Genomic DNA, 14,544 nt, shown 5'->3' on the forward strand with positions numbered 1-14,544 from the left:
TACTCCATTCATTCCATCACAGTAAAGTTTTATTTATCAAAAATCAATTTTCAAAGAACCCTATATTTAAAATAATTTCAGAGGTTTCACACTGCAAAAAACAGAGGGTAGGGAATCTTTTAATAAGTTACTGACTACTTTAGAAAAAATATATAAAAACAAATTATTTAATCATAGTGTAAAATTACTTTTTAAAAAATCCCTTATTATTATGGAAGGTCACAGATATCAAACATATCACTACTCAAAAAGACAGGGTTATTTTAAAATTCTGCACAGATGATTATTACTGTGCCATTTTAGAATATTTTATTTAAGGCAATTTTACCATAATAAAAGTTAAATGTCAACTGAAAGAAAATCATCCAAACAGTACAACAGAAAAGTGGTATAAAGTTGTGAGTAGATAATTCATACACTAACATAAAAGGCCAAGTTAGATTTGAAAATTTACTCATCAGAAAAGAGATAAATTAAAACTGGAAACCATTTTTTTAATCCATGATTTTAGGGAATAAAAAAATTTTTAATGTGATAATAGCCATTGGGAAAAGAGCATGGAGGAGATGTCCAGTTTCTGGTCCAATAGGTACAGAGCTTAGAGGTCATCACTCTACACGAACAAACTGAACAAACTGAAAAATCAACAACTCTTCTTAGATCCATCAGAAGAGTGAGGTCACAAGATAAACAACTGCCTCTGCAATTGGATAAAGAGTCATATGGAAAGAACCACAGACTGGGGCAGCCCCATGAGCAGAAATGGCCATGGGAACCAGCGCCTGGGTAGGAAAATCAGAGCTGTAACTGAAGGACTAGAGGGGGCTGAGTTAAACGTGTCCTGAGCATTACACAAAACACTCCTGTGTACACCCTGTAATGAGAATCTCTAGATATATTATTTATGGAAATCTTTTTTTAAGAAAAAACAAAGTAAATAAGAAAGGAAGAGTATCATGATGCCTTTCCACAAAACCAAGTGGTTTCAAGCTTGCCACAAACATCACTAGAGAGGATTTTGACCAAATCACCTTGGACAGAAACTTGCAACCCACCTAAAATGGTTTCAATTTATAGTTTCAACTAAAGACTAAATTGACTTTCACACACACAGTTTAGATTGGTTGGTGAACAAACCAGGAAGCAAAAAGAATTTTGGACCTAGGAAGGACTTTGGGGACCATTGAGCTAGACCCCTCTATTACACATGATGAAACTAAGAACAAAGAGACTTATTTTAAAACAAACAACTAATTTCATAAAACAGGAAAGAACCTGACCCCCTTGCTTCTCACCCAGGCTTCTGGTAAAATCAATTTACTTTGTTATAACATTTCATAAATATCATGTATGCTTCTTGAAAATTCTCAAGTGGTCCCAGAAATTTTTTACTTTCCAATCCCATTTCCAACTCCAAATAAACTGATTAAAATCCATATTAAAATATGATTACACCTCATATTTACAAGTGTAATCTAGTAGAGAATTCATAAAATTTAGCATGGTGGAGGAATTTAGAAATTGTCTCTTAATTTAACTGGTTTTTTCCCTATAGAAAACAAAACAGAACTTAAGTAACTTGCTAGATCCAGTGAGTCAGACACAGAGTTAAGAGCAGAACCCAGCTGTCCTAACTCTAGGAATGGTCTTCCGTATTCCACATTATGTTTTACTTATAAAAGGAAGGGGCAGCATGATCTTGCAAAATGAACACCCACTGACTAACCAGCTGAGTTTGGGCAAGTCACCAAACTCTTGTAAAATAGGTTGCTTCAAAGATTTAGTGAGCACAGTTGATAAACTGAGCTCTAAAGTTTCTGACTCCTTTCCAAGAGTCTGGAATTTTTAAGATGGGGTTCAATATGCATGAGCTCATGGGACGGAGTGGGAAAACAGAGTATTGCAACCTAACTCTCTGAGTAGTTTCAAAAGTTATACAAAAGGTGAGGGTAACAAAGTATCAGAAAAGAAAGGAGGGGAGCTCAAACCTGGAGGTGGACAACTAGCGAGTGAATCTGTGGTTTCAGATGCAGTAACTGCTTCAGGTCACTCTCAACAGGGAGAAAACTGACATGTGCCATAACCACAGGGTTTCCAGGATGTGAACTTCTCCTGAGTGCTGAGTTTTCACCTCTTAGCACTCCTTCCCATTGTTCTGAGAACGCATCTGGTATAGCTGGACAACTAATAGCAAATTACATAAATTATATACCATTGTTAAGGCCAAGAATTTGGTTTTCTTTAAACCCAGCATTCCATGATGGTTATTGTTAAAGCAAAAGAACAAAAAGATGAGTCTGATGCTGATACATTTAAGGATGGAGTAACATGAATGTCATCAACCTTTTTCTGAAAAATAAGGCAGACCTCAAAGGCCGTTCCTAACACATTCCTCAGCTCCCAATTTGTTCTCAGGTGATTCTTACCAGAATGCATGTAGTTCATACCATTATTTACATTTTCATAACCACAAGTCAAATGGCTGGAAGAAAGCACCTGTTAAAAAATCTCTTCATATTGAAATTTTTTTCTATAATTATTCACTCTCTTCTTCCTTCAGATAAACCCAGTTCTTTTTTGCCTATAATCTGTTTTTCTTTCTCTCTCTACCCTAAAATCTTCCCTAAAAGGGCATGATACTTACTAAGGGCTGAGCGACAATGCTTATAAATCTGAGGAAGTAATTCAGTTTTATCCCCATTCCTGGAACCCCCTATCTAGCCCATCAGTTGCATTCTTATATTATAAAACTTATATTTGGTCCTTTGAATGGACTTTCATAAATTCTAAGCAGAGATCGCTTTGAGATGAAAAGTGTTTTGAGTAGGTAAAGCCTAAATTTTGACATGATAGATCAGGGCAACCCTTGCTAGCCAGACCCACACCAGCAGCCTAAAGGTAGGGCTGGGGAAGGGGTGTGACTAGACACCTGGACATTGTGGGCAAACTGCAAAAAAAGCACTGACCCCTGGCTGATTCAGTCCTGCTGCCCGTCAGGAACACTTTGCTCTACGTAAGAGTTATGCAGGTGTTGAGCCCTTGCCATGCCAACCCCACTGTCATATCTCTGTCTCTGTGCCCACATTCCTGTCTTCCCCTCTTTTTCTGTCTTCCTGGGGTCAGTTCTAGGAGTCTGCCATCAATGAGTCCTTTCAGGGTGATTTTTTTTCCTGGACACCTGTCTGCATTGTCCTCACCATATAATTCGCACCTCATATTATCCTCTTAATTCTCTACCTGGAGATACCCTCCAGATTACCCTGTGACAGCCTTTCCCTAGGTGATGTGTTCATGGCTTCTTACTCTAACTTATTTTTAACATTTTATATAAAGCATAGAAGAAGTATGGTTTATATTTCTTATACAATTTCATAAGCCTTTCACAGAGGTAAGCTCAATGTTAAAAAGATGGGAAAATCCAGAGTCAAATAGTTTTAATCAAAAGTAACAGTTATCTATAGGGAAATTGGTAGGCTCTAGAAAATCTTTCCACAGATTAGACAAAGGCATCCCTTCTTTCAACCAGATGCAGCTTCACAATGGCAAACGGAGCCAGGCTGCATTTCAACTCAACCCTAGACAACTATAAAAAGAGTCAAGTTGCATCACAGAAAAGATTTTAAAGGAGGTTGTCCTTTGAATCTTGTTTTAGTAGAATTTTATTCTATTGTGTATCATTCTAATCTTGGACAACGTTTCACAGCTTGGGTTAGATGGTAAATTTTATACAGTAGCAGCTATTTTGATGGAATTTCTTTTCACACCAATGTTAATTGAGTGTCTAAGTCCATGCTAGGCCCTGGACTTCGGTCTAGCAATACAAACATGATACCTGACTTATGAAGCTTACAGCTCAGCAAAACAATCTCTATTTAGAAGGAAATCATATTTTTTTGACAATATACTTACTGATGAACTTGTTTTGCATAGTCTCCAGCAAAGCCTGGTGGGCATCTTCAGCTTGTAGAGCGTGTGAACATTCTCTAGCCAGTATGGTGCGCACGAGATGTTCCCCACATCCTAGAAATCCAAGGAAACCAAGAACGGTTGAGCAAAGGCAGTACTAAATATCCTTCTTGTCTTAGTAGCACTAAGACGCCCATATGTGCCACTGAAGAAGTAGTTATGTTGGAAAATAATTCATTGATGAATGAAATGATTTCTATGAGTAATCTATTTAGTAACTTTAGTAATGAGATTTGGCAGAAACTAAAGAAACAAGAATCAATGCTTTTGAACTGTGGTGCTGGAGAAGACTCTTGAGAGTCCCTTATACTGCAAGGAGATCCAACCAGTGCATTCTAAAGGAGATCAATCCTGGATGTTCATTGGAGGGACTGATGCTAAAGCTGAAACTGCAATACTTTGGCCACCTCATGCGACGAGTTGACTCACTGGAAAAGACTCTGATGCTGGGAAAGGTTGGGGGTGGGAGGAGAAGGGGACGACGGAGAATGAGATGGCTGGATGGCATCACCGACTCTGTGGACATGAGTTTGAGTGTACTCCGGGAGTTGGTGATGGATAGGGAAGCCTGGCGTGCTGTGATTCATGGGGTCGCGGAGAGTCGGACACGACTGAGCGACTGAACTGAACTGAACTGACTGAAAGAAACATAGGACTGTATAATCTTGATTGGAAATGAAGAAAATAAAAAGAATTCCCCTTTTTCATAGAAATTATTCACATAACACAGGAATTTAAATTCTCTACCTAGGAACTATTGAGGGTTCTGTTTCATTTCCTTTGCTGAATAATCGCAAAAAAACATTGTATAATTTCCACACAGTAGGTTCTTACTGGTTATCTATTTTGTGTGCAGCAGTATGCATGTTTTAATCAAAAGTTAAGTTCATGAAATTTAAACCAAAAAACTGACGTAACACACAGTTGTTTGTCTAGTATGTACTCTGGCAGACATTAGGCAATAAATCTACTGTAAAAATATAATCTGCAATTTTTAAAATAGTTCCATTCATTTCAGAAGTTTCCTTCCATGGGTAGACCTCTCTCCCCTGCCTCCACCCTGTGGCCCCATATGCACATGCACACATGCATACACACACGTGTGTATATTACGTATACACGTACATTGTACACTCACTGTCAAAAGTACAAACTGTTCAAAACCGGTCAACACTTTTTTTTTTTAATCACCTATGTTTTGCCAGAAATCTTTGCTGCTGTTCAGTCATTGTATCCAACCCTTTGCCACCCCACGGACTGCAGCATGCCAGGCTCCTCTGTCCTTCACCGTCTCCCACAGTTTACTCAGATTCATGTCCGCTGAGCTAGGGATGCTTTCTAACTATCTCATCCTCTACTGTCCCCTTCTCCTTTTGCCTTCAATGTTTCCCAGCATCAGGGTCTTTTCCAATAAGTCGACTCTTCACATCAGGAGGCCAAAGCACTGAAGTTTTAGTCTGACTGCCAGAAATACCTACCCTGTATTTTTTGGTAAAGCAAATGTAAATCTCTTTCAAGATCTCAGTCTCTCTTTGTGAGTATCTATACTTAAGACTTTCATCTAGGTATGCAATTTAATATATAACTTGTGGGTAGGATTATGGTGATCCCTATTTTGTTATAGCTTTGCACTATTATTTTTATAATTGGGGAAAAATTAAAATAAAGCTAATAGAAAAGAAACCATTTTGACACTTATTAAAACTCCATAAAATTTAATTCCCTTTGTATACATATTTGATGTTGAACAGTGAAATGTTATATTTTAGAACAATAATAATTATTAGGAAACTGGCATATTATAAGCTAAATGGGTGTTCAGAAGGTTATGTACACATGACTCAAGTCAAACAGCTAAACCACATGAAGTTAACATTACATCAAAAATATACAGTATGTGGCAGAGAGACTTTTTCCTCTGTTGTTATACAGGAATATATAGGGTTTTCCAATGGTTGGTTGTTTTCCAAGAAACTTAAAATTATGACTTCTTTTCTGACATATATCACCTTTAACATAAGAGCCTTGACACCAAAAGTTTCTTCTCCTGCAGGTTCCAATCAAAGAAAGTCTGACTTCTGTGGTTTTATCCACAAATTTCTAAGGTTTCTTATAACATGCTGCCATACAGCTGAGGGCTTCCCTGGTGTCTCAGCTGGTAAAGAACCCGCCTGCAATGTGGGAGATCTGGGTTCAATCCCTGGGTTGGGAAGATCCCCTGGAGAAGGCAATGGCTACCCACTCCAGTATTCTGGTCTTCAGGATTCAGTCCATGGGGTCACAAAGAGTCAGACATGATTGAGTGACTTTCACTTTCATACAGCTGAAGAGTGATTCAGAGGCTAATAGGTCCACTGTTTATTCATTGATATTAGAAATAAATCTTTCAATACATCTTCCTTTTGTTCTTAATCATGCAAGCAAGAGTGTATTTATTTCCTCAGATTTTAGCAGAACTAACAACAAACCTAGAGGAAAAGTGATAACGAATTCTAAAAGAGCTTAAAATGGTACACACTTATTTAGCATCAATAAGAAAGACAACTAAATGAACTAAAACAAAACAGTGAATTCACAGCTTATGCTTTTAAAAAACACCTTTGAAGATGCTGTGGAACCAATTAACTATTCTGAAAACGAATAAATGAAAGAAAACAATCAAGCATTTCTCTGGCATTCCTATAGGAACTCCAAAGCAGGGTAGCCAGAATGTTTATAAAGGAAAATTCTCTCCATAGCAGTATCCTGGTTAATAAATGAAGAAGTTAACAAAATTAGAATAAAACCATTTGTAATCCATAATGTAATAAATGATATAAGAAACAATCATCAATGGCTGCTATCACAGAAAGATATAATCAGATATATGTCCCTTGATAAAATTACACCTTTATAGACTTGCTCCACGCCAAAAAAATTACACCTCAACCTGATCAAGCCTCTAAATTCAATTATTAATTTCAAGGAATAAAAAACATCTGCAAAACCTACAGCTAACTTCATACTTAGTTGTGAAACACTGAATTGTTTCTCCTTAACATCAGGAAAAAGGCAATGATGTCTGCTTTTATCACTTTCATTCAACAACACACTGGAGGTTCGAGCCACTGCACTAGGCCAAAATGAAAAGCATAAAGGTCAGAAAGGAAGGGTAAAACCGCTTCTTCTATAGATGACGTAATTATTTACACAGAAAAATCCCAAGGGAATCTACAACACCACAACTAGCGTTCTCTCTCCAGAGTCTTCCTATCTGGCTAGGAGTCTAGGGCAAAGATCGGCAGCAGACTCCTATCTGGTACTTATCAGCCCCCAAAACATGAACTAGATTCCCACTTCTTCCCATCCATGCACACAGCAGATCGTACTGAGCACCGACTTGGTGCTACTGCCATAGCACACAGCAGCGGGCAGAGGCGCTGCTACTGCTTTCAGATCTGCCAGAGGTGCTGGAGCCTTGACTGGCTACGGAATACTTAGTGAATGGCCACCCGAGCCAGTCCAGATGCCCATGCCTCGACTGTGTGCGTTACAGACCAACCCTGGGGATACGGATGGAAACCCTGGATGCAGGAGGCCCCTGGACATCCCCACAGCCCGCAGAGAGCCAGTGTCCATGGCCAGGTCTCTCCCATTAATCCCAACCTTTACACCAGTTCCAGTTCACCCTTTCCTGGTGGGTTTTCTACTACGGAGACTCCCACACCCAAAGACATCAGAATTCTAACACATTTCCTCTCTCGTGGGGATCTTCAACCTTTCACAACCCACACTAAAGATGAATTCACAATAAAAAATCACAAATCACACACACACACAGACTCATAAGGCAGAATGGGCATATGCAAAAACAGAGGGACTGCCAAACAAAGAAGTGGTGATAACAGAATAGTATTTGACAAACATTTTATATTTAAATATATATATAATAAACATTTTAGGCTTTGAAGGCTATGTATGATTTCTGTTAAATATTGTTTTATTTTTCTAACAACCCTTTAAAAAATTAAATATCATTCTTTGCTCATTGGGCATGCAAATACAGGCCATGGCCAGATTTGGCCCACCAATCTTAGTTTGATAAGCCTCATAATGGAAAAATCTGTAATACAAAGATGGAAAGGGAGATCATTATCAAAAAAACAAAACAGGGCAATCTGGGAGCCAGGGATTGGGAGAGGTGAGCAGATTTTTCAATGAATCAAATAAAACTTCACAGATTTAAAAAAAATTGTTTAAAACCCAATGCAAGAGAGGGAATTAGAATATACACCCATGGGAAAAAACTTAAAACCAGCCTAGAATGATAAAGAGAAGGAAAATGAGTTAAGAAGCCTGAAGTGTAAAACGAGATCATCCAACATATTAATAGGAATTTTGAAAGAGAAGAGGAAAAAATGAGGAAGGGGGAGTAATATTTGAAGAAATAATAACTAAGAAATTCAAGAATTTAAGTTATAAGGAAATCGTTAAATTGAAGATACATACAGAGTTTCAAAGAAGATGAATAAAAACAAATCCATCATTAGTATACTATAGTGAAACTCTGGACCAAAGAAAAAGAGAAAATATTAAAAACTAATCAAAGAAAATTAGCTCAGTTGGTACAGAATCTGCCTGCAATGCAGGAGACCCTGGTTCGATTCCTGGGTTGGGAAGATCCGCTGGAGAAGAGATAGGCTACCCACTCCAGTATTCTTGGACTTCCCTTGTGGCTCAGCTGGTAAAGAATCTGCCTACAATGAGGGAGACCTGGGTTCGATCCCTGGGTTGGAAAGATCCCCTGGAGAAGGGAGAGGCTACCCACCCCAGTATTCTAGCCTAGAGAATCCCACGGACTATACAGTCCATGGGGTCGCAGAGAGTCGAACACGACTGAGCAACTCTCACTTTCACCTTCACTTTCAACCAAAGAAAAAGAAGATCTATAAAAAAATTTTTAATTTAAAAATTTAACAGGTAAATTACATATTCCAAAGCAACAGAAGAGGCCAGAAGAATAATATCTTAAAGTTAAAGATGCTAAGGCAATAAACAAAACAACTTGTCAACCTAGAATTAGTTACACTACCATTCAAGACTGAGGATCAACACAGTTTCAAATTACAAACTCATTCCTTTGAGATTTAAGCTCCCAGCCTACTTCTACTCTGCCCAACACCACACCTCTCATAATTCTTGCTGATTTTAATATCTACCTAGATAAATCTCTCAATATCTTAGCTTCTGGATTTTCACATTAACCACACTGTGTCACAAGGTCACTCTCATGACAATGCCATAATCAGTAATATTAACTCCTCCACAGTCTCAGTTGCAATCACTCCACCCCTCCTATTTTTCCAACTCCTCTCTTGACCACTCTAATTGCAACATTCCCTCCACTTCACCAAAAAGTGCCATTCCATTAAATCTGCTGCTTTATAACTATCCCTCACTGCTCTCAGATCCTCACTCCCACCTTATCCAACTAAAATTCCATGCTTCATTAACATGTATCTATTCTCTTACTCCTGAAAGTCTTCAAGTCTCGCTCACACATTAAACAGGCAAAAGCCCACGCTGGAGTATCAGCTAGAATAACTACACGAGGCTGCAAAAAAAAAAAGCCACCCCAAATCTCAGTAGCTTAACAACAAAAATATTTCTCCTTAATGTTGTAAGTTATACCTGGGACACCAGAGAGTGTGCTTCAGATAATCACCCGGGAACAAACCCAGGCTGATGGAGGCTCCATCATCTATAACTGCACCTCCTGGATCACATTCCCACCACAAGAATGAGAGGGCTACTAAAGGCCATCTTACAGCTTTAGCCTGGAGGTCACACATATCATTTCCACTCTAGTCCACTGGCCAGAAATAGCCACAACGTCTCAGCAATGGCAATAGGGCTGTGAAATACAGAGGAGCATATGGATATTCAGGTAGCCCTACATTAAATGTCTCTGGGACATCTGAGTAAATCCAGCTTCCCATGCTTGCACCTGAACACCTAAACAAGGCATAGCTCTCATCCTGTGACCATGGAGTGACATTAATGAGCAGGAAGGCCCACCTATTGAAAAAAGTGGGAGAGAAAAGACAGTCCCAGGTACCAAACAGCATCACTGAGTAGTCCAGTCAGTCCCGGCCTCTGAGGCTTTGTGTTACACGTGATTTAATACGAAAGCAAACAAACAAAAAAAAAGCTAATTGTTTAAACCTGTATAACTGAGTTCTCTTCTTTAAGCCCAAATTCTTTTTTCTTTTTCTTCTTTATTTTGGTAATATATATATATATCAGTTCAGTTCAGTTCAGTCGCTCAGTCGTGTCCAACTCTTTGCGACCCCATGAACAACAGCACACCAAGCCTCCCTGTCCATCATCAACTCCTGGAATCCACCCAAACCCAAATCCATAGAGTTGGTGATGTCATCCAACCATCTCATCCCCTGTCGTCCCCTTCTCCTCCTGCCCTCAATCTTTCCCAGCATCAGAGTCTTTTCAAATGAGTCAGCTCTTCGCATCAGGTGGCCAAAGTATTGGAGTTTCAGCTTTAGCATCAGTCCTTCCAATGAACACCCAGGATTGATCCCCTCTATAATGGACTGGTTGGATCTCCTTGCAGTCCAAGAGACTCTCAAGAGTCTTCTCCAACACCATAGTTCAAAAGCATCAATATTTCGGCACTTAGCTTTCTTTATAGTCCAACTCTCACATCCATACATGACCACTGGAAAAATCATAGCCTTGACTAGATGGACCTTTGTTGGCAAAGTAATGTCTCTGCTTTTTAATATGCTGTTTAGGTTGGTCGTAACTTTCCTTCCAAGGAGTAAGCATCTTTTAATTTCATTGTTGCAATCACCATTTGCAGTGATTTATATATATATAACATCTATTTCTGCTTCATTGACTATGCCAAAGCCTTTGTGTGGATCACAATAAACTGTGGAAAATTCTGAAAGCGATGGGAATACCAGACCACCTGACCTGCCTCTTGAGAAACCTGTATGCAGGTCAGGAAGCAACAGTTAGAACTGGACATGGAACAATAGACTGGTTCCAAATAGGAAAAGGAGTACGTCAAGGTTGTATGTTGTCACCCTGCTTATTTAACTTATATGCAGAGTACATCATGAGGAACGCTGGGCTGGAAGAAGCACAAGCTGGAATCAAGATTGCCGGGAGAAATATCAATAACCTCAGATATGCAGATGACACCACCCTTATGGCAGAAAGTGAAGAGGAACTCAAAGGCCTCTTGATGAAAGTGAAAGAGGAGAGTGAAAAGGTTGGCTTGAAGCTCAACATTCAGAAAACAAAGATCATGGCATCTGGTCCCATCACTTCATGGGAAATAGATGGGGAAACAGTGGAAACAGTGTCAGACTTTATTTTTGGGGGCTCCAAAATCACTGCGGATGCTGATTGCAGCCATGAAATTAAAAGACGCTTACTCCTTGGAAGGAAAGTTATGACCAAACTAGACAGCATATTAAAAAGCAGAGACATTACTTAGCCAACCAAGGTCCGTCTAGTCAAGGCTATGGTTTTTCCCGTGGTCATGTATGGATGTGAGAGTTGGACTGTGAAGAAAGCTGATCGCTGAAGAATCGATGCTTTTGAACTGTGGTGTTGGAGAAGACTCTTGAGAGTCTCTTGGACTGCAAGGAGATCCAACCAGTCCATTTTAGAGGAGATCAATCCTTCATTGGAAGGACTGATGCTAAAGCTGAAACTCTAATACTTTGGCCACCTCATGCGACGAGTTGACTCACTGGAAAAGACTCTGATGCTGGGAGGGATTGGGGGTGGGAGGAGACGGGGACAACAGAGAATGAGATGGCTGGATGGCATCACCGACTCTATGGACATGAGTTTGAGTGAACTCCGGGAGTTGGTGATGGACAGAGAGGCCTGGCGTGCTGTGATTCATGGGGTCGCAAAGAGTCGGACACGACTAAGCGACTGAACTGAACTGAACATGAAATTTACCATTTAATCATTTTATAAGTGTAGAATTCAGTGGCATTCTTACTCAGATTGTACACCTGTCACGACCATCCATCTCCAGCACTTTTCCATCTTCCCAAACTGAAACTCAACAACCCCTCACCATTCAACAACCCCTCATCCCCCACTTCTCTCCAACCCTGGCAACCACCATTCTACTTTCCATTTCTATGAATTTGACTACTTTAGGTATCTCATGTAAGTGGAATCATACACTTTGGTCCTTTTCTGACTGATTTAATTTGCTTAACATAATGTCCCCAAGGCTCATTTCTTATTGAAACAGGTTTCAGAATTTCCTTCCTTTTCAAGGCTGAATAACATTCCACCATATGCACATACCACATCTGGCTTATCCGTTCATCTGTCAATGGACATTCGGGACCAAATGCACTCTTAATCTATATAGAGAGCCATTTACTGGTGAAAGAAAATGGCTTGGCAAACTTTGCACCAAAAGAAGACCGCTTCTTTTACCCAGTTATACAACTTTGCATTGAGTCAAATACAATTTCTGATAAGTTTATGCACATGTATTTATCAGACACCATTAGCAGGAAGACATGAAAAAGACTATTTATTAACTGAGTTATTTTGGAAAATTCATGATACATTTAATTTCCACCATCAACCAATTTTTTTAATTTGCTTGAATAAATATGAGTAGTTTGATTAAAATAAATCCTTATGGTGCCTGAAAATGGAGTCTTAGATAATTCAGTTCAGTTCAGTTCAGTCGCTCAGTCATGTCCGACTCTCCACGACTCCATGAATCACAGCACGCCAGACCTCCCTGTCCATCACCAACTCCCGGAGTTCACTCAAACTCATGTCCATCGAGTCGGTGATGCCATCCAGCCATCTCATTCTCTGTCATCCCCATCTCCTCCCGCCCCCAATCCCTCCCAGCATCAGACTCTTTTCCAGTGAGTCAACTCGTCACATGAGGTGGCCAAAGTATTGGAGTTTCAGCTTTAGCATCAGTCCTTCCAATGAACACCCAGGATCGATCTCCTTTAGAATGGACTGGTTGGATCTCCCTGCAGTCCAAGGGACTCTCAAGAGTCTTCTCCAACACCACAGTTCAAAAGCATCAATTCTTCGGCGATCAGCTTTCTTCATAGTCCAACTCTCACATCCATACATGACCACGGGAAAAACCATAGCCTTGACTAGACGGACCTTGGAGAGCCCCTTTTATCTGTGTAAAGGATGACCACTTCTCTGAGCCACGTGAAACCACTTCCAGGAAGCCGTTGTTAGCGTGTTTATTTGTGGGTTTGTTTAGAATCAAGCAAGAGCTACCAACTCCAAGGAAACTAGAAGAATTAACGAAGTATTTTTATTTTTTCCTCATCTTGACATTTCCATCAATGTCATCATTTCTCTAGTTAACACTGGCCAAGTTACAAAAGAACTTCCCTGTGTCTTTACTAAAGGAAAGACCTGAGAACTGTGGCCTTGTTCAGAGACCTTCTGTATATTTCGTGTCTTCAAGTTTCTCATTCATTCTCTCTCCCTCTCCCTCTGTCTCTCTCACCCACACACACACCCCTACCTTAAGGCCACAAGTTCCTGCAAAGTAGGAGGTCAGTATTTTTCTATTCTACAGTCAGACTGATGTCTGAATCCAGATGAATGAGTCTGGGACTCTTCACTTAAACCTCAGTTTCCTCAACTGCAAGAATGGAGGTCAGGATTCATACTACCGCACAGGGACAAAATGAGAAAACACACAGAAAACACTGACTGTGAGGCTGGGCGCTGAATAAGCACGTCGTACTGCAGTGAGGGTGCTGACCGCCTTAAGAGCACACCTCATACTACCTTGAGGGTGCTGACCGCCTTAAGAGCACACCTCATACTGCAGTGAGGGTGCTGACTGCCTTAAGAGCACACCTCATACTGCAGGGAGGGCACTGACCGCCTTAAGAGAACACTTCATACTGCAGGGAGGGCGCCGACCGCCTTAAGAGCACAGGTCATACTGAAGTGAAGGTGCTGACCGCCTTAAGAGCACACCTCATACTGCAGTGAGGGTGCTGACCGCCTTAAGAGAACACTTCATACTGCAGTGAGGGTGCTGACCGCCTTAAGAGAACACTTCATACTGCAGGGAGGGCGCTAACCGCCTTAAGAGCACCCGTCAGTGACCGCTTTCTGTCTCTCCTCGTCCTGTTCTCTGCATTTTGTTTCTGCCAGAACAAGGTGATTCCCAGCTAGCCCGACAACCCTCACTGAGAGCCTAGAATACAGGGAAAAAGGAGTTTAGCCTTTAACTTGCAGTTCTGAAGCCTGCTGTTTACAAGGAAGCCGAGCCCTCACCAAGGGCCAAAATGATCATGTGGGTAAACCTTACATTATCAGAACAAAACAAATAATATGATGAAAATTGCACTTAGTGTGGTAGGAAACATTTTAACCGTGCTTATCCAGGAATTATGGATTATGCATGATTTTTCATTCAATATGTATTCCTTTTCTTATTTTCCCCAATTTCTGCAATAAATGCCTATCTTTTTTTCCAAGAAGTTCAATGCCCAACATCAATGTTACACTCTTCCATTCACCATACTTTCT

General features: G+C 40.2%; 1 protein-coding gene across 6 annotated transcripts in view; it reads right to left on the reverse strand.

Annotated features, from left to right (window-relative positions):
• TASP1 (taspase 1) overlaps window positions 1–14,544 on the reverse strand; it is a 257,475-nt gene that overhangs the window by 91,433 nt on the left and 151,498 nt on the right. For all 6 annotated transcript variants that reach the window (XR_008686015.2, XM_055426597.2, XM_055426587.2 and 3 more), the window contains one exon: window positions 3,910–4,020. Coding sequence is in view for 5 of the 6 variants with exons in the window: in XM_055426597.2 (XP_055282572.2) it covers window positions 3,910–4,020 (111 nt within the window). In the remaining variant the exon portion in view is untranslated. The remainder of the gene's footprint in view (window positions 1–3,909; window positions 4,021–14,544) is intronic.

This window comes from Moschus berezovskii, chromosome 15, assembly GCF_049115385.1.
Source record: "Moschus berezovskii isolate FMDL1 chromosome 15, NW_MosBer_1.0, whole genome shotgun sequence".
In the NCBI taxonomy this organism is placed as follows: domain Eukaryota; kingdom Metazoa; phylum Chordata; class Mammalia; order Artiodactyla; family Moschidae; genus Moschus; species Moschus berezovskii.